General features: G+C 40.6%; 1 protein-coding gene across 2 annotated transcripts in view; it reads left to right on the top strand.

Annotated features, from left to right (window-relative positions):
* Nucleotides 1–87: 87 nt before the first annotated feature.
* The window catches only part of HADHB (hydroxyacyl-CoA dehydrogenase trifunctional multienzyme complex subunit beta), a gene marked incomplete at both ends in the record, with an annotated part of 31903 nt that continues 6927 nt past the window's right edge, over nt 88–25063 (top strand). The window contains 10 exons of one of the 2 annotated variants that reach the window (XM_081101326.1): nt 88–154; nt 10862–10936; nt 11046–11090; nt 12813–12912; nt 15141–15185; nt 17001–17100; nt 20320–20407; nt 20771–20958; nt 21555–21735; nt 22769–22890. In XM_081101326.1, the coding sequence (XP_080957452.1) occupies nt 10870–10936; nt 11046–11090; nt 12813–12912; nt 15141–15185; nt 17001–17100; nt 20320–20407; nt 20771–20958; nt 21555–21735; nt 22769–22890 (936 nt within the window). Of the gene's footprint in view, nt 155–10861; nt 10937–11045; nt 11091–12812; nt 12913–15140; nt 15186–17000; nt 17101–20319; nt 20408–20770; nt 20959–21554; nt 21736–22768; nt 22891–25063 lie in introns of those variants that run through there. The other variant, XM_081101325.1, reaches the window with a different exon arrangement.

The following is a 25063-nucleotide window of genomic DNA, read 5'->3' as shown; positions in this document are numbered from 1 at the left end:
GCCAGCGGGCAGCCGCGAGACCAGCGAAGCCCGCGGAACCGCCGGCTGACGTGAGGGGTCCTTTCCAGACTGGCCCCGCCCCCGGCCCCTCTGGATTCTGTCATTAGGGTGTGAACCTTGCCAACTGCGGGAGCCTTAGCGGACGCGAACGCAGGTGAGACGGCGGGTGCGCTGGACTCTTCGCCCGGCCCTTTCCCCCTCGGCGAGACCCGCACTTCTTTCCCGCCCGCGGCTGCCCCCTCCCTAGGGGAGTGGAGCTCGGCCAGCGGAAGGAAGCTCCGGGACGCGGTCTCCTATACCAAAGCAATTAGTGCAGTAACTTGGACGGGTTAATTTATCACCGCGCGTGAACCAACTGTTCGCGGGTGGGGTATGTGTGTGCGTGCGTGTGTGTGTGCGTGCGCTCGCGCGCGCTTAAAGCGCTGGGCTATGTTGCAGTATTTGTTACCGTTTCACCGACGTTGCGGGTAGCCAGAACGGGCCCACGGGTTTCCCCCGAATCCTGCTTCCAGGGGTGACTCTCGGTCCTTTGAGCTTCGTGACTCCGATTGTGGAAGGAGACATTCCTCCATCCTGTTCGGAAAGCCAGTGTTTCAGAGGGTTTTCTAACCCAGAAGGGACCTGGCCGTTTGTCTGGTCATTCATCCCCTTCATTTTATCGGTGAGAAAACAGGCCCGTGAATCACAGCGTGAGTAATTTTGCTCACGGCCGCAGGTGGAAGAAACGGGACTAGAGCGTAGTATGTCCTACTAACTTCTCGCCAAGAGCTCTGCATTGGACAGTAGCTGTTTTTGTTCGGGAAAGATGGGCTTAAGTCCTCAAAGTAGCTGATTGGTAACATCGAGGGTCCTCTAGGCCAGTGGTTCTCAACCTTGGCTGCACATTAGAATCACCTGGGAATCTTTTTAAAATCCTGATTTCTGGGCCTCATCCTCCGGAAATTCTGTTTCTTTGTTATGGGGTGGGGCCACAACATTAGTAACAAAGAAACAGAATTTCCGGAGGATGAGGCCCAGAAATCAGGATTTTAAGAAGATTCCCAGGTGATTCTAATGTGCAGCCAAGGTTGAGAACCACTGCTCTAGGCGCTTTCACGCCATCTCACTTAATCCTCACAATCCCCACATTGTTATTTGCATGTTCTAGACCAGCGGTTCTCAACCTGTGGGTCGCAACCCCTTTGGCGGTCGAACGACCCTTTCACAGGGGTCGCCTGAGACCATTCTGCATATCAGATATTTACATTACGATTCATAACAGTAGCAACATTACAGTTATGAAGTAGCAACGAAAATAATTTCATGGTTGGGTCACAACATGAGGAACTGTATTTAAAGGGCCAGAAGGTTGAGAGGCTCAGAGCTTATGTCAATTTTCTGGTTCTGCGGCAGAGCCAGGATTTGAGACATAAATCTGAGCTCACAGAGGAAGCAGGAAGGAGCAGGGGCAAGGGGCAGGGAGGTTGAGACTGAAATGAGTGTGGAAAGAAAGAAGAGAGGTTTTCGTTTAAAGCTCAGGTCAAACAGTCCTCCATCATTCGGAGCCCTTTAAGCAGCAACTGGATGACCAGTGGTCATTTAATTTCCAGAAAGGATTCTTGGTGACCTCCAAAGGCCCTCCAACTCAGAAGGTTTTTGTCGCACCTATTGCTTACATCAGGGGTGGCAGGCTTTTTCTGTAAAGGGCCAGATAGTAAGTAGCTTTGCAAACCCACAGTGATCTCTTGTCATATATATATTTTTGTTTTGTTCTGCATCTCTTTAAAAATGTAACAGCTCTTATTAGCTAGAGGCCCATGGGTTGTAGTTTGGCTCTTGACTTTTTTTGTTCCCTGTATTTGCAACAAAATAGTAAGGCGGAAATGTTATGTTTCTCACTATGGTGTACTTAGAGGGAAACTACCCCACCCACTGATTTTAGTAGCAAATACATGGATGCCCCTGACTGTGTGTCAGGCACTGTTCTAAGTGCTTTATGTATATTAATTTAGTTATTCCTCAACAATCCTCTGAGGTAAGTACTGAAATTACCTATATCTTATAGATCCATTTTACAGATCTTTTGTTTTTTGTTACTCCTCATCTGAGGATATTTTCCCATTGATTTCTAGAAAGAGGGGAAGGAAGGAGGAGAGAGACAGAGAACAGAAACATGGATTGGTTGCCTCCTGCACGTACTCCACTGAGCCAAACCGGCTAGGGCTCTGTATCTTAATTCTAAAGCAGAGGAAAGGTTAAGTAACTTGCTTAAAGGTCAGGGCATTACAGTGTGTCTTTATTATTATTAAATATACTTTTATTGATTTTAGAGAGAGGAAGGGAGAGGGAGAGAAAAACATCCATCTGCTGCCTCCTGCACTCCTGGGGATCAAGTCCCAAACCAGGGCATGTGCCTTGACCGGGAATTGAACTGGTGACCTTTTGGTGCATGGAAGGACACTCAACCAGTTGAGCCCCACAGGCCAGGAACATTGTGTCTTAATGATATTGTAATCATGAGCTGTTGGAGCCAATTTATCTTATTTTCATTACTTGCCAGGCCCCTTCTTTCCCTTGTTCCCAGGTCCCTGCAGCTTCAAGCATCTTTCCATAGGTCCACATTCAGTAGAGCCTACTTTATCCTTAGGTCAAAATGTTTATTTCCTAAACCTTAGAGCAAGTGACAGTAAGAGTCAGTCCTCCCATAGAGTAGTTTGCTTAGTCCCTCTTTCTTTTAAAATATCTCCTTATTTATTATTGATGGAATATATATTCTATGTACTTTTTTTCAGAAACTACAGAAAAGTCTAAAGAAAAATACACTTATAATTCCACCACTCAGAGATAACAGTCACATTTTTATATGTATTTTTTGAACATTTTTATGCATTTCTACATTTTTACATATCTATATAAATATTAATATACATAGATTTTAAATAAAAATTATACTGTACATAAAAATTCTCATTTAAAAATGTTAAGAAGACAGAAGAATATAAAATGAAAGCCTCTACCTCTTCCATTTATAGACTCAGCTTTTTAAAAAAAAAAAATTTTTTTTTTATTTCAGAGACAGGTAGAAACATCAATGATGAGAGAGAATCATTGCTGCCTCTTGCACGCCCTACACTGGGGGATCGAGCCCACAAACTGAAAACTGGCTATGTGCCCTGGCTGCAAACCGAACCGTGGTCTCCTGGTTCATAGGTTAATGCTCAACCACTGAGCCACGCCTGTCTGGCTAGACTCAGCTTTATGGGCTCTCTTTTCTCTCTCTCTGTGTCATATCGAGTCTTACTGTACATACTACTTTGCAGCTTGCTTTTTCATTAATATATGTTGTGGATATATACATGGATATCAGTACACACATGTATATCAGTATGTTTCAATTCTTTCCAAACTGCTGCACAGTATTTCATACTATGTTTATACTATAATTTTGTAAATTTGATTTTTCTGTTACAGTTTACATTCAATATTATTTTGTATTAGTTTCAGTACTATAATTTATTTAACCATTTCCTACTGATGTGCATTTAGATTAGTTTCAGTTTTCCACAAATGTAAACAATGCTACAATGAGTATCTTAAGTATTTCTATAGTTAGAGATCCATGTATGCTACACATACATCTTGAATATTTCTTTTTTTTTAATATTTTTTATTGATTAAGATATTACATATGTGTACCCTCTACCCCCCCTCTCCCCGCTCACCCCCTCACCCCCCCGTTGTCCGTGTCCATTGGTTAGGCCTATATGCTTGCACATAAGTCCTTTGGTTGATCTTTCCCCCTTGCCCCCACCCTCCCCTACCTTCCCTCCAAGGCCCGACAGTCCAATCAATGCCTCTCCGTCTCTGGATCAGTCCTTGTTCATCAGTTTATGTTGTTCATTATATTCCACAAATAAGTGAGATCTTGTGGTATTTATCCGCTCTCCAGTTCCATCCATGCTGTGGCAAATGGTAAGAGTTCCTTTTTCTTCTTCCTCTTCTTAAAGAATACCTTTCAGCATTTCATATAATGCTGGTTTGGTGGTGATGAACTCCTTTAGCTTTTTCTTATCCGTGAAGCTCTTTATCTGACCTTCCATTCTGAATGATAGCTTTGCTGGATAAAGTAATCTTGGTTGCAGGTTCTTGCTATTCATCTCTTTGAATATTTCTTGCCACTCTCTTCTGGCCTGCATGGTTTCTGTTGAGAAATCAGCTGACAGTCGGATGGGTACTCCCTTGTAGGTAACTGACTGTCTTTCTCTTGCTGCTTTTAAGATTCTCTCTTTATCTTTTGCTCTTGGCATTTTAATTATGATGTGTCTTGGTGTGGTCCTCTTTGGATTCCTTTTGTTTGGGGTTCTCTGCGCTTCCTGGACTTGTAAGTCCATTTCTTTCACCAGGTGGGGGAAGTTTTCTGTCATTATTTCTTCAAAAAGGTTTTCAATATCTTGCCCTCTCTCTCCTTCTGGTACCCCTATAATTCTGATGTTGGTACGCTTGAAGTTGTCCCAGAGGTTCCTTACACTATCTTCATATTTTTTGAATCTCTTTTCTTTTTTCTTTTTCGGTTGGGTATTTTTTGTTTCTTTGCATTTCAAATCTTTGACTTGATTCTTGGGATCCTCTTGTCTGCTGTTGGATCTCTGTAAAGTATTCTTTATTTCAGTCAGTGTATGCATAATTTCTAATTGGTCCTTTTTCATGACCTCCATGGTCTCACCATATTCCTTGAGGGATTCATTAAATTTATAGGCGGTTTCCATAAAATTCTTGACAAACCTTATAAACGTGGCCTTGAACTCTAAATCCAGTCGTCTGGCCTCCTCCGTTTCTGCCAATTGTGACCTGTTTCTTTGTCTCCGCATTTTGGCTGCTTCCCTGTGTTGATAGAGTGGCCTGCGCGCGAGGTGTCCTGTAGGGCCCAGTGGCTCAGCCTCCCCAGTTACCTGGGGTGGACACTCTTGGTGCACTCTTGGTGCCTCGCTAGTTGTAGGATCACTGGGAGGAATTGACCTCCAGGCTAATTGGCTGTGGGAAGCAGCTGTGTCTGAAGTGGGAGAATGGTCCCCCTCTGACCACTGGGTACAGTGGCTCCTGGATCTAAGGAGGTGCTAATTCAGCCCCTGCCTGAGGCCACACAGCAGGAACTATGAAGAGGCTCAGCTGTGAAGCAATGCAAGCCGCTGCGGGGGCCTTGGGCCTTCTCTTGGAAGTTCCGGGTCTGGCTGGCCCGGCTGCAGTTAGGTAATTATCAGGTTGCAAAGTTCTGGGGCATTCACATGCAAAAGCCTCTGCCGCAGCCCGGGTGGGGCGTGGTCTCAGGTAGTCAAAGGGCGTAGAAAGAAGCAATGGCTGATTCTCCGCGCCCGGAGTCGCGCGTCTCAGTGTCCCGGTAACGGCTGCAAGCACCTCTGAGGGAAAGCGGCCCTCAAGTTCGCCCGCTGCCGCCTGAGAGAGCCGCCTCTCCCCGTATGAGACCTGGGTCCCCAGAGACTTCCCGGAACCGGAGTTCAGAGCAGTCGGGAGCTTGTGATTCAAAAAGACAGCCGCGTCCTCAGGTGCCACCCCCTTTCCGCGCGCGCGAGCCGCCGCCGTACCTCTGCACTCAGCCTCCGCAGCTCCTCTGGCTCTCAGCGTGCTTTTCTTTTCTTCTAGTTGTAGAAATTACACTCAGCCAGCCTTCCTGTTGTTTTGGACGATGTTTGCTCCGTCCTTTAGGCTAATTTTCAATTGTTGTGGGAGGCGACTATTTCCCGGTGTTTATCTATGCCGCCATCTTAGTTTCTCCACATCTTGAATATTTCTGTAAGTTAAAGACCAGAAGAGGAATTATTGGGCTCAGAAAATCACAATTCAAATTTTGATAGACAACTGAAAATTGCCTCCCAAAAAGGCCTTAGCAGTTTATACTTCTAGCAGCTGAATTTAAAAGTGCCCAAATAGACCCATTCTTACTAGAATTGTATATTAACCATATTTAAAATTTTTGCTAATCTGATAAACTCAAAATGAAGCCTTTTTTTAATTAACTTTTTTATTGTTAGTGAGGTTGGACTTTTAACATTTTTTTTTTTTTCTTTTAATTAAATCTTTATTGTTCAGATTATTACATTTGTTCCTCTTTTTTCCCCCCCATAACTCCCCTCCTCCCAGTTCCCACCCCACCCTCCGCCCTCACTCCCCACCCACTGTCCTCATCCATAGGTGCACGATTTTTGTCCAGTCTCTTCCTGCATCTCCCATACCCCTTTCCCCCCCAAGAATAGTCAGTCCATTCCCTTTCTATGTCCCTGATTCTATTATAATCAACAGTTCATTCTGTTCATCAGATTATTTATTCACTTGATTCTTAGATTCACTTGTTGATAGATGCATATTTGTTGTTCATAATTTGTATCTTTACCTTTTTCTTCCTCTTACTCTTCTTAAAGGATACCTTTCAGCATTTCATATAATCCTGGTTTGGTGGTGATGAACTCCTTTAGCTTTTCCTTATCTGTGAAGCACTTTATCTGACCTTCAATTCTGAATGATAGCTTTGCTGGATAAAGTAATCTTGGTTGTAGGTTCTTGGTATTCATCACTTTGAATATTTCTTGCCACTCCCTTCTGGCCTGCAAAGTTTCTGTTGAGAAATCAGCTGACAGTCGTATGGGTATTCCCTTGTAGGTAACTGAGTTTCTTTCTCTTGCTGTTTTTAAGATTCTCTCTTTGTCTTTTGCTCTTGGCATTTTAATTATGATGTGTCTTGGTGTGGTCCTCTTTGGATTCCTTTTGTTTGGGGTTCTCCGCGCTTCTTGGACCTGTAAGTCCATTTCTTTCACCAGGTGGGGGAAGTTTTCTGTCATTATTTCTTCAAATAGGTTTTCAATATCTTGCTCTCTCTCATCTTCTGGCACCCCTATAATTCTGATGTTGGTACGCTTGAAGCTGTCCCAGAGGCTCCTTACACTATCCTCGCATTTTTGGATTCTTTTTTCATTTTGCTTTTCTGGTTGGGTGTTTTTTGCTTCCTCGCATTTCAAATCATTGACTTGATTCTTGCGCTCCTCTGGTCTGCTGTCGGGAGTCTGTATAATATTCGTTATTTCAGTCCGTGTATGCTTAATTTCTAGGTGGTTCCCCAATATACGATCGAGGGTCTCATTAGTTTTCTTGTAGATCTCATTAAGTTTATCGGCGGCTTCTAAACAGTTCTTGAGAGACCTTAAAAGTGTGGTTCTGAACTCTATATCTTCCATTGACAATTTTGTCCTGTTTCTTTGTCTCCGCATTTTGTTATGCTTCCTTGGTGCACCCCCTAGTGGTCTTTGTGCGCAGTCTTATAAACCTTGATTGTTGTAGCTAATACCAGGGAGGGTTTGACCTCCAGGCCAAGTGGCTATGAGAATCAGCTGTGTCTGCAGTGAGAGAACTTCTGTCCTCTAGGGAGGTGCTAATCTAGCCTTTGCCTGAGGCTATCCGGCAAATGCCTCTCTGCAGGGCTTGGGTGGGGCGGGTAGGGTGGGCCAGAGAGAGCAGTGATGGCGGCTCTCAGTCCTGTCCCCAGGGGCTCTGCCTCTCTGAGTCCCAGCAATGGCTGCAAACCTCGGAGAGAAAGCTGCACTCGCTCTGACCGAAGCCAGACAGTCCCGCTTCTCCCGTTTGAGTCTGGGTCCCTAAAGACTCACCCGGATCTGGAGCTCAGAGTCTGCGACTCCCTCCCGATTGAAAACGCCAACCGCGCCCTCCGCTGCCAGCCCGCTCCGCGCACTCCGCACCTCAGAATTTGACTTCAGCACTGCGCCTCCTCTGAGTGTCCGTATGCGTTTCTCTTTCCTCCTAGTTGTAGGACTTCCACTCAGCCAGCGTTCCTGTGGTTCTGGGTGATGTCCCTTCCGTTTTTTGGTTTCACTTTTGAAGTAGTTGTTCAAAGCAGCAAACTCCGGCCTTAACCTATGCCGCCATCTTGGTTCTCCCCAACATTTTTTTATTTGACATTTTTATTTTTTATGTGAGTTGCTCATTTTCCTTTTGGTCATATATCAGGAGGTTTTTCACATGTAAATAAGAGTAAATTCTATTCAAACTGACTTATTAAAGGGATTTATTGACAGTGGGAGGATGAGTTTCAGATGTGACTCAATCAGCGCTCTAGTTTCTTTTTCTGAGATTCTTGGTTCTGTCTTCTTTTGTGGTCACTTCTGTCTGTAGGATGGCTTTTTTTTTCATGTTTTCTAACTGCTATGGCTGGATGCCTCAGAAGGAAAGATTTGTGTTCCAGAATTCCAGGCGGAAGACTTGAATGTCAGGTTAACTATTCCCAAATCAATACCAGTGATCAAGGCAATACATACAGGGCTGTTTTAACATATTTTTAAAATTTTTATTGATTTCAGAGGGCAAGGGGCAGAGAGAGAGAGAGATTGAGCATGCAGGATTGTTTTAGACCTTCATCACCTGAACCAGTGACCTTGGCGAAGAGAATTAAATTATTCTGATTGGTTTAAACCCTGGAGTTGGGCTGGATTCAATCCCATAGAAACTACATATGGCAACTATATAATGGGGTGAAGGGATGTTGGGGTGAAAAATCAGATTTCATTATAGAGTGTTTCTCCTATAATTTATAAAAGTTCTTTATGAATATGAATATTAACCCTTTGTGTGTTTTACATATTACAAATATTTTCTCTGAATCTGTTGTTCTACTTTTACCTTTTAGTGTCTTTTGCTCTGTAGATATTGTAAATGTGTATCTAATCAGATCTATTAGTTAGTCTTCTCTATGATGGTCTCTGGGCTTTATGCTATATATTGGAAGCCTTTCCCCATCTAAGATTATAAAGAATACTAGAGGCCTGGTGCACAGATTTGTGCACTGGTGGGGTCCCTCAGCCTGGCCTGCGCCCTCTCGCAATCCCGGACCCCTAGGGGGATGTAGTAGTGTGCAAACCGGCAGGTGGCCAGGGAGGAGCCCGAGACTGGGCTGGACGTTGCACTGCTCCCACTCATCCCAGCCCCACTGTGCCTACTGTGGCCGCTGTTCGGTAGTGCTGCTATGGAGGCAGGAGAAGCTCACGGCGCTGCAGCTGCACTTGCCATCCATGAGCCTGGTGTCTGGCACCCATCAGTCAGCTGAGCGGCGCTCCCACTGTGGGAGTGCACTGACCACCAGGGGGCAGCTCCTACATTGAGCATCTTCCCCCTGGTGGTCAGTGCATGTCATAGTGACAGGTTGACCGGTCGTTCGGTTGCTTAGGCTTTTATACACACACACACACACACACACACACACACACACACACACACACAGTGGGGCCTTGACTTACGAGTGTCCCGACTAACGAGAGTTTTTTGAGATACCAGCTGTCTCTCGGCTGATTTTTTGTTTTGAGTTGACAGAGTAATTTGAGTTAACGAGCTCCTTAACGAGTTCGGTCTCGGAACGAATTAAACTCGTAAGTCAAGGCCCCACTGTGTGTATGTGTGTGTGTGTGTGTGTGTGTGTGTGTATTCTCTATTAGCTTTGAGTACTTTTATAGTTTAAAATAGATAGATAGGTATTTAGATTAGTCCATCTGGAATTTATTTATTAAGGTGTGATTTATGAACTTAAATTTTTTCCTAAATGGTTAGCCATTTCCCCAACAAATCTATTGAATAATTCATCTTCCACTTATTGAAATGTTATCCCTATTATTAACTAAATCCTCATGCACATGAGTATGCTTCCGAACTTGCTACATCCTATTCTGTTGATTAGTTTTATTTATTCCTGTGCCAGAATTGCACTGCTGAATTACTGGTGTTTTGTAGAAAGTTTTGATATCTATTAGTGCAAAGTCCCCCTTTTTCTCTATCGACATTTTCTTGACTATCTTTTATGAATTTTATTTCATGATGAACTTTATTTAAGGAAATTTGTATATCAGACTCATGTGGCATCATATGTAGCTCCTGGAAACAATGGTGCCAATTTGTGTCTCCTCGGCCAGAGTCCCTTGAATATCCATTCCTAGGCTGATGAGCCGACAGCTTGGATTCCTTCATCTCTTTTCAATCCACATATTTGGAAAAATATATATTTTTTTCTCTTTTGAAGCCATACGGTGTCCTCTTTTTAGTCTAACCAAGGGAAGTTAAACAAGGCTTTTATGTTATCTATTATATTTGGGGTAATTATGGGGTACAAGTTACCCTATAATTTAGCAGTTTAGAACAATAAAAATGTATTATCTCATACAGTTTCTGGTGGCAAGTTAACTGCATTGTTCTAACTTAGAGTTTCTCATGAGGTTGTAGTCAGCATGTTGGCCACGGCTGTTGTCATCTGAAAGCTGCCTGTGCTAGAGGATCCACTTCCAAGTGCACTCACATGGCTGTTGGCAGGAGGCAGCAGTTCCTCACCACGTGAGCCTCTCCACATCCACAGGGCTAGTGCAGGGGAGACATGCCGGCTGGCTTCCCCCGAGCCAGTGATCTCAGAGAGTGACCAAGGCTGAAGCTGCAGGATGGCCTATAGCCTCATCGCAGAAGTGGCATCCCACCCCTTCTGACACATTCCTTTGTTTACACAGACCGATTGTGGTACTATGTGGGAGGTGACTGCACAAAGGTTGAATTATAAAACATGGAGATTGTTTTATGGGGCATGCTATCTTAGAGGCTGGCTCCCACAGCCTTCGTAGGCAAAACTTGCCAGTTCTTTTCTTATTTTAGGTTAAAACATGTTTCAAAATTGAGAAGTATATGATGGCAAGTCTTTCTTACACCTGATCCCCATTTACTCAGTTTCCTTCCTTCCAGCCATCCTTTATTTTAACATTTTATTTCTACTTTTAGGGATATTTTATACAGATACAAATAACCCAGGATATATTTTTGTCCTTTTTTTCAGATTTCAAAATGACTTCCATCTTGACTTACACTTTTAAAAACCTTCCCAGTACATCAGCATGGGCCCTCAGATTTTGTAAGTTTAATTTGTGCTTTCTTTTTTAACAATAGCTTTGGATTTATAAGCATCTTATACAGACATAGAATTGTATTGCTTTTTGTAAACACTGTATTTTGTCTTCCAGCTCTAAGACCTTTGAGTTGCTCCTCCCAGCTACGAGCTGCCCCAGGTATAGTAATTTATAAAGTAAAAATTTTTGATTTAAATATTAGATTCGAGATTTGTGAATTCTTAATGAAAACCAAAATTAATTTCCTATATTTCCCTCTTTTATGAGCAACATGGCTATCACCATTGCCTTTCAATTCAAATAATATAAGGCCAGTCAGTAATGCTATTACATGGTGTAGGGTTGGGCTCAAGGATGTTGACAGGAGGCTGCTTTCTGGGGTTCGGAGCCTAATGGAGTCATGGAGATTCCATGAACCTTGCTGGTTGGTTTACTCACCTACTGGCTGTCGGTCCTAGAGGTGATTAGCTAACACTCTTGAGACTGTTGTAGAGCTAAAAGCTAACATTTTAAATCTGCAGTTAGTGACAGGCTTCTCTATTTTGGATGTCTTCTTGTCCCATATACAAGAGGAACCATTCCTGGAATAGGGTAACTGGGAAACTAGTTAACACATTTCGTACCGCTCAGGAGTTTTCTCGTGTTTCGCGTGCCATCTGTTAAGGACCGCTCACGAGTGTTCTCGTTTTTCACGCCCGTGGAAAAGGGAGCGGCTAATCTAGATACTTATGCAAATTTTGTTTGGTCCCTCTTCATAGAGGAAAATGTTTTACGCAGTACCATACGTTAAAAAAGTACTAGGAACTTTAATTGTTTTAATTGTTTAATTGTTTTTGTAAATAAAAATGTTATAATTATTGAAAAATAACACCTAAAGTGCATTATGATGATTTAAATAACGTGCAGTTTGCCCAGAAACGTGTGGTCCCTGGCATATATCTTAGAGATTTCTATGTGGTACGCAATGTGTTAATAAAAGAAGATTGGTCAATATGAAATGAAGAAGAAAATTTGTTGATTATACATGGTTATTTCAGTATAACAACAAAAGAATGAGATAGCTTTAGATCAACACAAAAAGATTGTCAAGCTATATTAGGTTAGAAAAATGTATATAAAACACAAGTGTGTACATGTATATAAATTAAAAGCACAAAAGTTTGAAAAAATATACACCAAGTTAATAGTATTTACCTCTGGGAAGGAAATAATTTGGTGGAGGAGGGCATAAAGAGGTTTTACTATCCATATTTTAGTATGGTTTATTTATTTATTTTTTTACCACAAGCATATATTCATGTTTTATTTTTTTAATTAAAAATTTAGAGGAAGGTTACTGTTTTGATGATAGAAAATAATTAGACAATTTGAGTCAAACAGAATCAGGTTTTTTTTGAGTCAAACATTTAGGTTTTTGCAGAGTGGCAATAGTCATCAACCAAATGGCCTTTGTTTCTACATAGAAAAGCAAGAATATTAAGATGTGTAAAGAGAAACAACATCATTTATTTTGACTTCTAATATTAAGGACAGGCTATGTGTCACATTGGTTGCTGTCAGTTGTAATAGATTGTCAAACACTTGATAAAAATAAACAAGTTTATTAATGGCACAAATACCCACATCATTAGGTATAATCTCTATTTACCTTAAATATTTGGATTTATATTATAAAAATTATATTATTTACCTTAAATATATTATAAATGTTAGTTTCTTAGCCTTTACACACACACACACACACACACACACACACACACACAAGTGGTTTGGTGAATGGCATTGAATGATGTACTTCTTAGAATGTCTGTCTTTAAAAATGTAAAAAGTCATCTGACTTTATGTTTGTTAAGTAATAGTTCTTTGAACTTTATTTTAAAGCTGCTCAGACTAGTACGAAGAAAACCTTGGCAAAACCCAATGTGAGAAATATCGTGGTGGTGGATGGTGTTCGCATTCCATTTTTGTTGTCAGGCACTTCGTAAGTATGAAATGATTGTGTGTCACCCCCATCTTTACTGACACATAAAAACTGTATCAATTTAGGTTGTGATTTTTAAAAAGGTATACAATGAGTCAATTTAATATACATTGTAAAATGATTACCACAATCAAGTTAACACATCCATCACTCCACATAGTTTATGTATTCCTTAAAAGTGGTCTTTGCCCAGCCGGTGTGGCTCTGTGGCTGAGTGTCGACCTATGAACCTGGAGGTCATGGTTTAATTCCCAGTCAGGGCATATACCCAGGTTGCAGGCTCAATCCCCAGTGTGGGGCATGCAGGAGGCAGCTGAACAGTGATTCTCTCATCAATGTTTCTCTCTCCCTTCCTCTCTGAAGTCAGTAAGAAAAACATGTATTTTAAAAACTGGTCTTTGTAAATGTAACCCAGTAGGTAATATTGTTGTTAGTGGACTACTTAATATAGGGATAACATTTTCAGAAATTAATACAGAATAAGTCAAGCCACTGGTGAAAAAATATGGCGAATTTGTTTTTCATCCTTTCTCATGAACAAGCCTAGTGCAGTGGTCGGCAAACTGCAGCACGCGAGCCACATGCGGCTCTTTGGCCCCTTGAGTGTGGCTCTTCCACAAAATACCACATGCGGGCGCACACATACAGTGCGATTGAAACTTCGTGGCCCATGCGCAGAAGTCGGTATTTTGTGGAAGAGTCACACTCAAGGGACCAAAGAGCCGCGTGTGGCTCGCGAGCCGCAGTTTGCCGACCACTGGCCTAGTGTATTGTTAGATTGAACTAGCCCTATGAAAACCTAATGCGGGTCCAGATAGCTTGCTTCCAGCAGAGATATCCTTTCCTGTCTGGAGATTAGTACATTGTTTCTGTGCCTCTTCAGAAATTTGGTACTGAGGATGTGGGACCATGGGCATTCTGAAGGGCCTTTAATCCACTGCTTTGGCCTCTTGGAAATTATCAGAATTGGAGTTGATGGGCTGGTCCAAACCTCAGCATAGCACAACCCCAAGAATATAGAACCAGAATGGTACTGGACCAGCCCGAAAACTGGCTAAGGCCCCGTTAGCCAAGTGATCGAGTTAACATCACCATTAATAAGTCATATTGATAGTATGTACACCCTGATATGAAGCAATGAAAAGAGCACATTACCTCTGTGATATTCTTTCCCCAGATCCATAACCCTAATCTTCAAGTGTCAAGGTCATGAAAGATAAGGAAAGATTGAGAAACTGTCATAGATTGGAGGAGACTAAGGAGGCATGAAAACGAAATGCATGGATTAGACTCTGGAACAGAACAGTAGAAGGTGCTAGTGAGGGCCAGATAACGTTATAGCTTAGTGACTGTATCGTGCCAATGTTAATTTTTTAGTTTTGACAAGTACTTCATGGTTATATATTTAGGATATTAGCATTAGAGGAAGAGGAGTAAAGGGTATACAGGACCTCTGTTCTGTCTTTCCATTTCTTTTGTAAATCTTTTTTTATTATTATTATTAATTAAGGTATTACAAATGTGTCCTCATCCCCCCCATTAACCCCCAACCTAACCCCCCCCCTTTTGTAAATTTTAAATTACTTCAAAACAAAAAGGTTCTTAAAATATCCTAATATATCCTTCATGTCCTTTTAGGCATCAATAAATAAATACTATATTTTTAAAAAGGAGAACTCAGCCCTGGCCGGTTTGGCTCAGTGGATAGAGCGTCGGCCTGCGGACTGAAGGGTCCCAGGTTCGATTCCAGCCAAGGGCATGTACCTTGGTTGCGGGCACATTCCTGGTGGGGAGTGTCCGGGAGGCAGCTGATCGGTGTTTTCCTCTCATCGATGTTTCTGACTCTCTATCCCTGTCCCTTCCTCTCTGTAAAAAAATTAATAAAATATATATTAAAAAAAAGAAAAAAAAAGGAGAACTCAAAAGATGGGATTTAAAGAATATTTAACAATATGTTATGCTGAACAATAAGATATTGGGTAAAATTTTGTTAGATTCTTAGCCAGCTCAGTCTAAGTTAAGGCTCGCCAAATATTTAAGGATGACAAGTAGGAAAAAAAATCACACTATTTCTTCCTTTGAAATGATGGACTACCTAAGATAATAAAGTTAAATGCATCTGCAATGGCATATGTTAGAGGATTTCTTTAGATATTTCAAATAAAATGAAAAAAAAAATTAGTAAATGTCTAGGCTTTGGGTTTAAATTATTTATTTTCTTTCCCCAGATATAAAGACCTGATGCCACATGATTTGGCTAGAGCAGCACTTTCGTAAGTAAATGCAGTTTCATTAAAGCACTTTTCTCCCGTTTTCACACTTGAAATAGCATGTTTAAGAGAATTTCCATATCTAGGATATATTGACTTTTATGTGGTCATAATAGAAAACACTTATTAGCTTTTACAAGATTCATTTATTCTTGATTTTAGCCATATGTGCTGCACAAATTCAAGCAGCTGATGGATGTAAGGCATTATCTCATTCATTTTCCATTGATGCTTTCTTTGCCTTTGTGTCTTCAGCCAGCCACCCTTTATTTGACCTTTCTGCCCATCTGTTCTGATTCTTTTCTTCCTGCCAGATTTTAAGATGAATGAAAGCGCCCAGTCGGTGTGGCTCAACGGTTGAGCATCGACCTATGTACCAGGAATTCAGGGTTCAGTTCCCGGTCAGGGCACATGCCCGGGTTGCAGGCTTGATCCTCAGTGTAGGGCGTGCAAGAGGCAGCTGATCAATGGTTCCCTGTCATTGATGTTTCTATCTCTCTCTCCCTCTTCCTTCCTCTCTGAAATCAATAAAAGTATATTAAAAAAAAATAAAAGAATGAATGAAAGCAACAGTTGCTTCTCTTTTTCTACTATTCCATTTATTCTCCTTGATCTCATAATAATCATTTCCATTCCCATTATTCTACAGTAATTATACTTCGGAAGCTTCTCTTAGTACTAGTGACTTTGTGATCATGAAGTGCACCAATCTTTTCTGAGGCATCACTCTCTTTATATTCTGTAGCATTTGACCCTACCACTTGAATATTCTTAATATTATGTCTTTACGATTTCCCTTCCATCTCCTGACAGATTCTTCTCTATTTTTTTTTTAAATCTAGAATTCTTCCTCTCTCTTTTTTAAAGTGTTTTGCAAATTTCAGTTCTTAGAGCTTTGCATGTCTCTGCGTACATGTTTTTTTCTTAAATATCTCATCTATTTAATCTTTATTGTTTTATGTAGAGAACTCACAAGTCTCTAAATTTGACCTTTCTTTGCTACCTCAGGCTCAACATGTCAAAAATAAAAATGGTCTTTTCCTCAAATGATCAAATGATCTTTTCCAGCTTATTTTCCTATTTCTATTATGGTCCCAGGCTGGAATTTGTAAGTTTTTCCTCAACTTCTTATTTTAAAAAATGTCAAATGCACAATAAAATTAAAAGAACTGTATTATTATATATTATTTAAATCATGCATTTATGTTGATATTTCAAATTTAAATTTAACATATCTGGATTTTACTTTTTTATTTTATATTTGTCTCTTTTGACTGAAAACTTGGTTCCCAACATTACTATGTTTACTTATCTGTTTTATTTTATTCCATATTATTTTTTATTCTCTTTGTATAAATTCTCATTGCCAGTTGAGCATCACATGTTGACTTTTTTTAAAAAAATATATTTTATTGATTTTTTACAGAGAGGAAGGGAGAGGGATAGAGAGTCAGAAACATGGATGAGAGAGAAGCATTGATCAGCTGCCTCCTGCACACCCCCCACTGGGGAGGTGCCTGCAACTTAGGTACATGCCCTTGACCAGAATAGAACCTGGGACCCTTCAGTCCCCAGGCCGACGCTCTATCCAGTGAGCCAAACCGGTCAGGGCACATGTTGACTTTTTAAATCGCTTTTCGTTCATTTCTTCTTTGATAAGGTGCCAGCCACATGCTTGTCAAATTAAGGGAAAGATACAGTTTCTGCTCTTTTAAATTCAAGGTTAATCTTTAGAAAGAAGTGCAGTGTTTTAAATGATCTATCACACTACCTTGATGTGTTAACTATTTCTTTGCTTTGGACTGTTTCTGCTCTCAGGGGTTTATTGCATCGGACCAATGTCCCAAAGGAAGTTGTTGATTACATCATCTTTGGCACAGTTATACAGGAAGTGAAAACAAGCAATGTGGCTAGAGAGGTGAGTAAAACAAACTTTATGTTGTTTAAGAAATTGATACTAGAGTCAATTTGAACTTCAACTAATAAAATTTACTCTTTAAAAGCTATTAAAATCCATTAAGTAAAGTTATATTTGACTTATAATGTGATTTTATAACTTGAATAATGAATGTTATTTAATATTTAAAAGAATTATTGTATAAATCAAATGATGTACACTGTACTCTACATATTTATACTATACAAAAAGTCATTTGAGCTGGTTTGGGAATACATATTATGGCAGAGTGTGGCTGATATGAGTTTTAGTAATGTTAGAGCATGGCTTCTAATTAACTTAACATTATAACATTTTGCAAATGACTTATCTGATAACATGGTTTTTGTTAGAGGTAGCCTTGCTTATTCATTTTTTTCCATTGACTAGATGATACGTAGGAGTGTTTACAAAAAAACACACACAACTATTTCACAGGAGTTTGCTTTTACCCTAGTTGGCATGACTCCATGTAGTGTTTATTGGGTAACCAAGATAATGGAATTTGTGTCATGTCTAACAGGTCTGCTGAGCTCCCTAATTTGAAAGTGATTATTTGGGTAACATTGGCTCCAAAGCACATTTCAGTGTGCTAATCATTTTCTTTATTTCTAGGCTCTGCCTGCTGTTACTGTGTTCAGTATAGTTGTAGGGCCAATTGCTCCATCACTGTCAGCCCAGAGAAGGGGAAATGGGCAGGACTGCAGCATTTGTTCTGCCTCACCTTTTCGCCTGTCAGTAAAGCTGTAACTGTGGAGGGCCTGGCGTTACTGCAGCCCACAAAAATCACCTCTTTGTTGTCAGGAGAGAAGTAAGAACAGGAAGAGGTTAAGAGGTTGTTGTTTTCCCCCTCCTCTGGTTTTTATGTTTTTCCAACCTTCACAATTTTAAATGTATTGAATATGATAATTTCATTAGTACATCAAGCTATTCATAATACATTTCAACTTCTATATTCTGAAAAAACAAGGTGACTCCTATAAGAGCACTTCAGAAATAAATATTAAAACTGTTCCCATTTTCTGTATATTTCTATTCTGTCCTAACTCTAAAGCCATAATGTTTTTCCCTGAAATTTTTTCTGAAAATTTTATCTCCATATGCAGATCTCAGCTATTGGTTAACATGAGGTAGATTCCCTTTCGCTGCCCTATACTGACATCAGTTGCATTGCACTGCGGGTAATGTTTGCAGTGGATACAGGGAAAGATTGAGATAGTAACCTAACAGCTAACATAACCTCAAGCTAGAGAATTTCTTTAGGACCTGTTGTCTGTATTAACAAAATTAACATGAAATCCTAAAAAGCTTCTGTGCTGAGTTCACAGGAGCCTGACTTTACTGAAGCCTATTTCCCTGCTCTCCAACGTAACTAGGAGGCACCTTTCCCCTTTCTCCTTAGTGTACTATTCCAGAGCCTATGCTTGCTGTCAGAGCTATTTAAACTTTAAATAGAAGAAGCATGTGGACAAGGTTCACCAGCAGCCACTTCTATTTAAAGCTCCTTCTGTCCAGAGAGGCAGCTGGGGCCAAGGGTATTACACATGCTAGAAAGGACCTCGTGAGTATTGGCTGTTATGACCTGAGTGCCCTTTACACTTGCCCCACTAGTGACTAGGGCAGTGATGGCGAACCTTTTGAGCTCGGCGTGTCAGCATTTTGAAAAACCCTAACTTAACTCTGGTGCCGTGTCACATATAGAAATTTTTTGATATTTGCAACCATAGTAAAACAAAGACTTATATTTTTGATATTTATTTTATATATTTAAATGCCATTTAACAAAGAAAAATCAACCAAAAAAAGAGTTCGTGTTTCACCTCTGACACGCGTGTCATAGGTTTGCCATCACTAGCCTAGGGCGTTCTCCCCTGCCCCCTGAAGAGTTGCCTCTCTTCATTTGGATTGGCTTACATGGAGAGGTTGATGTGCAGTTGGCAGGGAGTAGTTTTTAGCAAAATAGGTTGGGCACTCAGTATCAGGCCTGTCTGGAGACCAGAGTAAGATCGTGTGGCATGTATACTACTGAGGCATAGTTATATTTCGATAGATTATGGTAAATTCTGTACAGATTGTGTAAATATAAAGGAAGGTAATATTCAACCTCTAATCTAGACTTTGGGAACATGTTTATTTTACCAAATTATAGGAGAGCTTGGATTCTGATGATCTTTAAATAGTTTCAGAAAAAGACCACTAAAAATGAATTTCCTGAATGGGAACCAGAATTTCATAGTAAATAGTGGTAAGAAGAGCAGGGGGAGTTGAGAGTGTTATTTTTATAATGAAACTTTAATTATAATAGTATTTTATTGTTGCGCGTATGCATTAATTCTTTACATAAACAGTGGAATCTGGCATTGATGGTTTATTGGCAGCCTAATAGCCCCAATAAATAGTATGATAAAATAAATGATGTGTCCATTTCATGTTTAACTTTACTGTGCCATCATAACAGAGGCCATTTTTTCAAAATTCACAGAGGGTCTCAGTTTTTCTCAAGGTTCCTCAAATTGCTTTTCAATTGTGCCATCATCCTGGCCAGTTTTCTCTTTTCCAGTTGTTAACTGGTCTCCTTACTTGTCAGAGGCTCACTGTGGCTAAGGCAGTTTTTCAAAGTTCCTTTAATCGACTTGAACTCCTGCATATTTGGCAAGTTTTTCCATTTGACTTTGCATTGAATCTACAGAGTGCCATCTGAAGTATCAGTGAGAGGGACTGGCTGACAATGAGTGGAGACAAGTGTAAAATGGGCAGGGATATAGTGAGAACTGTTTATGAGTGGTCAGTTCTTTAGAACTTATTTTCGTGTTTGAGGAGCCCACCCAATGATACATATGAGATATATATATATATATGTTTTTAACAGGTTTACTTTGTTTATTTGAAAATTTAAATACATTGAAATCAAATTATGTATTCATATCTTTAAGGGTTCTGAGCAAAAGCATTGTTAAGAAATTGGGTGAGATGTAGGTTTTTACATCATACTAGAAATTCACTACCAAGAATTTTGCAGAGTGATTGTCAATTAATAGCTAGATGAAAAACGAATAAAACATTTCTGTGATGGGCTTCATTTTATTTTAAACATTACTGTGTAGAATATTAAACTCAAACCCTTTCCTGATTCACCACACAGAGAAGTAACACTCAAAATGTCACTTACTGTAACATGGTTTCATTCACTGTTTTCTGAAGGCTGCCCTTGGAGCTGGCTTCTCTGACAAGACTCCTGCTCACACTGTCACCATGGCTTGCATCTCTGCCAATCAAGCCATGACCACAGGTACGTTTTTCTGAAAGAAGAAGGTCCATGGTAATTCTGGTTTGTCTTTTATTTGATGATTGGGCACATGCCTGGGTTGCAGGCTTGATTTCCTGGTGGGGGGTTTGTGGGAGGCAGTCAATCAATGGTTCTCTCTCATTGATATTTCTATCTCTCTCTCCCTCTCCCTTCCTCTCTAAAATCAATACAAATATATATATATTTAAATCATCTTAATCCCTCTGAAAAGATAAAAACCTCAATTACAGACGTTGTACAGTGCTGTTGACTGTCACACAACTTTTAAATCAGGAAGTTTAAATTTATCAGTGGCCTGTTAATTTCTGCAAAATATGTTCATGTACATTGACCTGTGCCCTGTAGGTGTCGGTTTGATTGCTTCTGGCCAGTCTGATGTGATTGTGGCAGGTGGTGTAGAGTTAATGTCCGATGTCCCTATTCGTCATTCAAGGAACATGAGGAAAATGATGCTTGATCTCAACAAAGCCAAGACATTGGGTCAACGACTATCTTTAATCTCTAAATTCAGGTTGAATTTCCTAACACCCGAGGTAAGACTTGTGAACTTTTACATAAAGACTTGTGTTTCCAAAGCATCCCACTGCAGAGATTTAGAATGAGGTATGACGGCATGGGTTCAGTTATGCTCTAGTAGTTACAGGGCATGGCTAATTGTTTGGAGAAGGTAGGGAAAAAAGACAGTGATTGGAAAATTTGAATTTGTAAGCCCTCTTTAGAGATCTCTGAAACCATAGAGCTTCTTTTGTCTTGGTCTTGATTGAAAGATTTTAATTTTCTCAAATAACCATCCATGTGGTATAACACCTGTTAACAGTGTACAGTGGGGCCTTGACTTACTAGTCTCCCGACTAATGAGTTTTTCTAGATATGAGCCGTCTCTCGGCCGATTTTTTGCTTTGAGTTGTGAGCTAAAATTCGGGTTACGAGCCAGCTTCAGATACCCCACCGCTAGTTGACGCAGCAAATGTCACAGTGAACGCCACAACATCAGCCCAGCATCACGTGTCTCACTTGTTCATTTTGATTTGACATACGAGTAATTTGAGTTACAAGCTCCGTCATGGAATGAATTAAACTCGTAAGTCAAGGCCCCACTGTACCTGATTCTGTGTGTCTCCTTTCCCAGCTCCCTGCGGTGGCCGAGTTCTCCACCAGTGAGACCATGGGCCACTCTGCAGACAGACTGGCTGCTTCCTTTGCTGTTTCTCGGCTGGAACAGGATGAGTATGCCCTGCGCTCACATAGGCTGGCCAAGAAGGCGCAGGATGAAGGGCTCCTTTCTGATGTTGTACCCTTCAAAGTACCAGGTAAGACAGTGTGCTCTGCTTTGTGAAGGGGACTGCTTCATGCTACTTGCCAGGGGGTGTGAACGGCTCCGAAAACTCCATGTGAAAGGGACTGCTTCATGATACTTATCAGGGTGGTGTGAATGGTTCCTAAAACTCCATGTGAAGGGGACTGCTTCATGATACTTCTCAGGGTGGTGTGAACGGCTCCGAAAACTCCATGTGAAAGGGACTGCTTCATGCTACTTGTCAGGGTGGTGTGAACGGCTCCGAAAACTCCATGTGAAGGGGACTGCTTCATGCTACTTGTCAGGGTGGTGTGAACGGCTCCTAAAACTCCATGTGAAGGGGACTGCTTCATGCTACTTGTCAGGGTGGTGTGAACGGCTCCTAAAACTCCATGTGAAAGGGACTGCTTCATGCTACTTGTCAGGGTGGTGTGAACGGCTCCTAAAACTCCATGTGAAAGGGACTGCTTCATGCTACTTGTCAGGGTGGTATGAACGGCTCCTAAAACTCCATGTGAAAGGGACTGCTTCATTATACTTGTTAGGCTGGTCTGAATTGCTTTAAAACTCCAAAAACCCAAATGACTTTTCAGTATTTTGGTTCTGTTTCCAAAATACTCACCCTTTTATGCATAAGCAGGGACTCAAGTTTTAATTTATGTTTAAGAGTAGGTAAATGTTTTAAAGAGAAGTTTTTATAAGAGTTTCCTTCAACATCTTCCTGATATATTTTAGTTCTTATGTACCTACCTATTTTTGAAATTCTTTGTTCATATGATTTCTGTACACAATAGCCAAATGTGAATGAATATCTTAAGAAAATAGAGTGTCTCTTTTTGTTAAATTATTTAGATTTTTTCCCAAATATCTGAAGAATTTAGTTTAAAATTTGATATCTTGATAACTATACTAGTAAAAGGCTTTCTTTTTAGTGAATTGGTATGGTTTGCATTTCATTTATTCTTGTAATTTTTTAAAGCATATTCCTCTAGAGAAGATATTAATGCTTGTAGTTTCTTAGAGTTAAAAAGTTTATATTTTTATAGGAAAAGAAACAGTTACCAAAGATAATGGCATTCGTCCTTCCTCTCTGGAGCAGATGGCCAAACTAAAACCTGCGTTCGTCAAGCCCTATGGCACAGTGACAGCTGCAAACTCCTCTTTCCTGGTAAGTGAGTGCTCTATGTGTTTTATGTGTTTGGCAGTAACTTTTATATTTGTGTATCTCTCTCTCCCTTTTTTTTTTTTTTTTTGGAGAGAGAGAGAAATCATCTCCAAACAATCCCATTTATGCATTCATCAGTTGAGTCCTGTATGTGTCCTGACCAGGGATTGAACTTGGCACATTGGGATGTTGCTCCTACCAAGAGTTACCCAGCCAGGGCTTATATTTGTGTGCTCTCAATAGAAAAGGCTACAGTAGGCCTATCTGCTAGTATTAGTAATAGAGGCTTAAGAGATATTCATTAAAAAGATTGTGTTAAAATGGAATCAGAATTTTTTAGGCCTTAGAAGTTATCTGATCCAGCCACCATTCTGATACAAAAAGCTGTTCTCTTCAAACACTTAACCAGTCAGAAAGTGTTGAATGCCTATGCTAGGCACTGGAGATAAAAAAACAGGTGATTGTAAAAATTAAGTTACACAATTTTTATAAAAACGTTTCTTACACACTGTTATATTGGCTGGGCTGCAAAAATATTCATTGTGGGCCACATGTGGGCCACAGGCCGTGAGTTTGACATGCTTGGTCTTGGAAAAGTGCCTAGGGTAGTTCCAACAGGATGGTGTACCACCCCGTTAAGCCTGAGTGGTGAAGTGCTGGTGAGGTGGTCATTTCCAAAACCAAATTGGATATGAGAGGGCCATGTGGCATGGGCTACACTATTGCCAGATCTGATTCCCCTTGATTACTCTGGAGTGTGCTGTTCTCTTTATTGAAAATCAGAAACACAAATCATCAGAGATAATACACCATAGATATATGGGTTTCTGGAAATGTGTTAATGTAATACATTTATTGTAATTTTGCCCAGTGGTGCATTGAAAATATTGTTAATGTAATGTCCAAAAACTATATATGTATAGTTAACTATATTTCCAGACTCTATGGCTACCCTATTGATGGTGCCTACATAGTCTCTTCAGAGTTATACCAATACTAGAGACCCGGTGCACGCATCCATGCACTGGTGTGGTCCCTCGGCCTGGCCTGCGCCCTCTCATAATCTGGTACCCCTCGCCCAATCCCCGCAGGCCAGACTGAGGGACCCCACTGATGCATGAATGTATGCACCAGGCCTCTAGTATGCATATAAGATCTTTGGTTAATCTCTTCCCACCCTTCCCACTTCCCCCTTCCCTCTGAGATTCATCAGTCTGTTCCATGTTTCCATGCCGGTGCGTTGAGCGTCTGCCCCCTGGTGGTCAGTGCATGTCCTAGCTACTGGTCAAACAATCGCTTAGGCTTTTATTTTTATTATTATTTTTATTTTTTAAATTAAATCTTTATTGTTCAGATTATTACATTTGTTCCTCTTTCCCCCCCCCCCCAACTCCCTTCCACCCAGTTCCCACCCCACCCTCCGCCCTCACTCCCCACCCACTGTCCTCATCCATAGGTATACGACTTCCGTCCAGTCTCTTCCCGCATCCACACACCCCTTTCCCCTCCCAAGAATAGTCAGTCCATTTCCTTTCTATGTCCTTGATTCTATTATAATCACCAGTTCATTCTGTTCATCAGATTATTTATTCACTTGATTTTTAGATTCACTTGTTGATAGATGTGTATTTGTTGTTCATAATTTGTATCTTTACCTTTTTCTTCTTCTTCCTCTTTTTAAAAGATACCTTTCAGCATTTCATATAATACTGGTTTGGTGGTGATGAACTCCTTTAGCTTTTCTTATATGTGAAGCTCTTTATCTGACCTTCAATTCTGAATGATAGCTTTGCTGGATAAAGTAATCTTGGTTGTAGGTTCTTGGCATTCATCACTTTGAATATTTCTTGCCATTCCCTTCTGGCCTGCAAAGTTTCTGTTGAGAAATCAGCTGACAGTCGTATGGGTACTCCCTTTTTAGGTAACTGACTTTCTTTCTCTTGCTGCTTTTAGGATTCTCTCTTTGTCTTTTGCTCTTAGCATTTTAATTATGATGTGTCTTGGTATGGTCCTCTTTGGATTCCTTTTGTTTGGGGTTCTCTGTGCTTCCTGGACTTGTAAGTCTATTTCTTTCACCAGGTGGGGGAAGTTTTCTGTCATTATTTCTTCAAATAGGTTTTCAATATCTTGGTCTCTCTCATCTTCTGGCACCCCTATAATTCTGATGTTGGTACGC

The sequence above is a fragment of the Myotis nattereri genome (genome assembly GCF_964212035.1).
Source record: "Myotis nattereri genome assembly, chromosome: 10".
In the NCBI taxonomy this organism is placed as follows: Eukaryota; Metazoa; Chordata; class Mammalia; order Chiroptera; family Vespertilionidae; genus Myotis; species Myotis nattereri.
This window is presented reverse-complemented; position numbering and strand designations above follow the sequence as displayed.